Source organism: Lactuca sativa, chromosome 8, assembly GCF_002870075.4.
Source record: "Lactuca sativa cultivar Salinas chromosome 8, Lsat_Salinas_v11, whole genome shotgun sequence".
Lineage (NCBI taxonomy): Eukaryota > Viridiplantae > Streptophyta > Magnoliopsida > Asterales > Asteraceae > Lactuca > Lactuca sativa.
The window spans coordinates 125,892,857-125,894,653 of NC_056630.2; the positions used below are offsets into that span (position 1 = coordinate 125,892,857).

At 32.9% G+C, this 1,797-nt stretch overlaps 1 protein-coding gene across 1 annotated transcript; it reads right to left on the bottom strand.

The window, feature by feature from the left end:
• Positions 1-602: 602 nt before the first annotated feature.
• LOC111889260 (40S ribosomal protein S27-2) lies at positions 603-1,478 on the bottom strand. Its single transcript, XM_023885394.3, has 4 exons — positions 1,320-1,478; positions 1,129-1,230; positions 1,020-1,048; positions 603-935 (listed from the first exon to the last, which is right to left on the bottom strand). Exons 1-4 carry the CDS (start codon positions 1,320-1,322, stop codon positions 809-811), a joined length of 261 nt encoding a protein of 86 aa, XP_023741162.1. The 5' UTR covers positions 1,323-1,478; the 3' UTR covers positions 603-808.
• Between the last annotated feature and the right edge of the window lie 319 nt (positions 1,479-1,797).

Consider the following 1,797-nt stretch of genomic DNA (forward strand, 5'->3'; position numbering starts at 1 on the left):
TCTTGTACATTACTCAATGTAGTGTTAATTATATACATTGTGTTAATTACAAAAATGTAACTCATGCAACGCTAATTATAAAATATTATTTTGCTCATCGGTAAGACACGTACATTACACTAAACATGTCTCGAGTTCTAGTCTTCTCACATTTCTTTTCATTTCTTACAATAAGAAAATGGCATGTGCATACAAGTTGTGTTTTCTTCTCATAATTCTTTCATTTCCTTTTGTAAGACGTTGGCACTCAGACTAACCCAAACCCAGGGGCCGTTCGTGTAATTTACAATAATTCTTTTGATTTTACAATTATCTTTTCCAGTCACAATGGCACAAAAAATACATGTTTTTCACCTTGGAAATGATGTATATTGTATCATTGAAAATACAGTACTGACCACAATGATTGGCTTATTGCATAAAGCCATACATAAAACATGACTTATTTTATTAAGATCAACACTTGAATCATACATATGAAGTCGTGAACCACGATTTCTATCTCTAAATTTAACTCATGAAACAAGATAGACAATAACATAGTCAAAGAAATATTGAAATGCCTCACAATTAACAAAACAAAAGCTTGTCTGAGGAAGGAATCAAGAAACAAAACGAGGATATCTTATAGAAACAAACGATAATATAAAAAATTCCAAAACTTCATCACCAATTACAGAAATAAGTTATCAATCAAGCTATAGCAAGTTTTGTGATCTCACAAATCTAACATAAAAACCTATCATAAAGATTTTCGTAACCCAAATAGTTTCTGATTATCCATAATAAAGCAAAACCGTTTCCATGATCAATCACCCTTCCGCCGGAAAGAGCATCCTTCAGTTAGTCTGGCACGACCACCGGTCGGCTGGCACAACACCGTCTGACAGTTTCCACATACCACCACGGTTTGGGAGTGGCTAAATACAGTTGTGCTGTGCACACCAACATCAAAAGAGATCAAAAAGGGGTAAACACGAATTGAAAGAAAATACAACAAAAATAAGATTAAAACTCACATGTTGAAACAACCCTGGCACTTCACGTCCTGTAATTGCAAAATTATAAGTTGTTAGATACAAATTAGGGTTTTGTATAGAAAAAAAAAAGTAAAAGAAGCCTAGATACCATGAAGAAAGAGTTTGGTGACTGGACCAGACGTTTCAACTTATGCATCTTCTTCTCCAACTCAGCTGGAGGGTTAAGCAGATCGAAATCGTTTGACAGACCCTATAATGTTCGATAAATCCATTATCACACATACACACATATTGCATTTAGCATCAGATTATGATAGAATTGTGAAACGAGAAACTCACCATGTTGGTTCGAACGTATCAACAGTTAACGGATATTGGAGATCGAAGATTGCAACTCCGAATTACAGCAGTTTCTTTCCTAAACCCTAAACGATGCTGCACACTCTACATATAATATGACGTTAGATCAATTGTGTTTGATTTCAGACCGTTGATCTAGGGTAAGGCCCGTTCGCAAAACTGGGCTGGGAAGCGGAAACAATCTATAGCCCATAACCAAAACCAGAAAACCAATAATGGTATTGGGTATCCATTTTTAAGTTTTGTATAGTTTCCTTACATTCAAATATATAATCCATTTGAAAACTTCCGTTTGATATATTTAAATTTTTTATATAAATAAAAAAAAAGTCATAAAAAACAATTGTCGATTGTAAGTAATTATGAATTAATTTGTTAAGCAAAATAAACATAATAATGTTATTATGATATGATTTTGTATTTTCAAATTTTGAATTGAATTTGATTTGTTATCAAA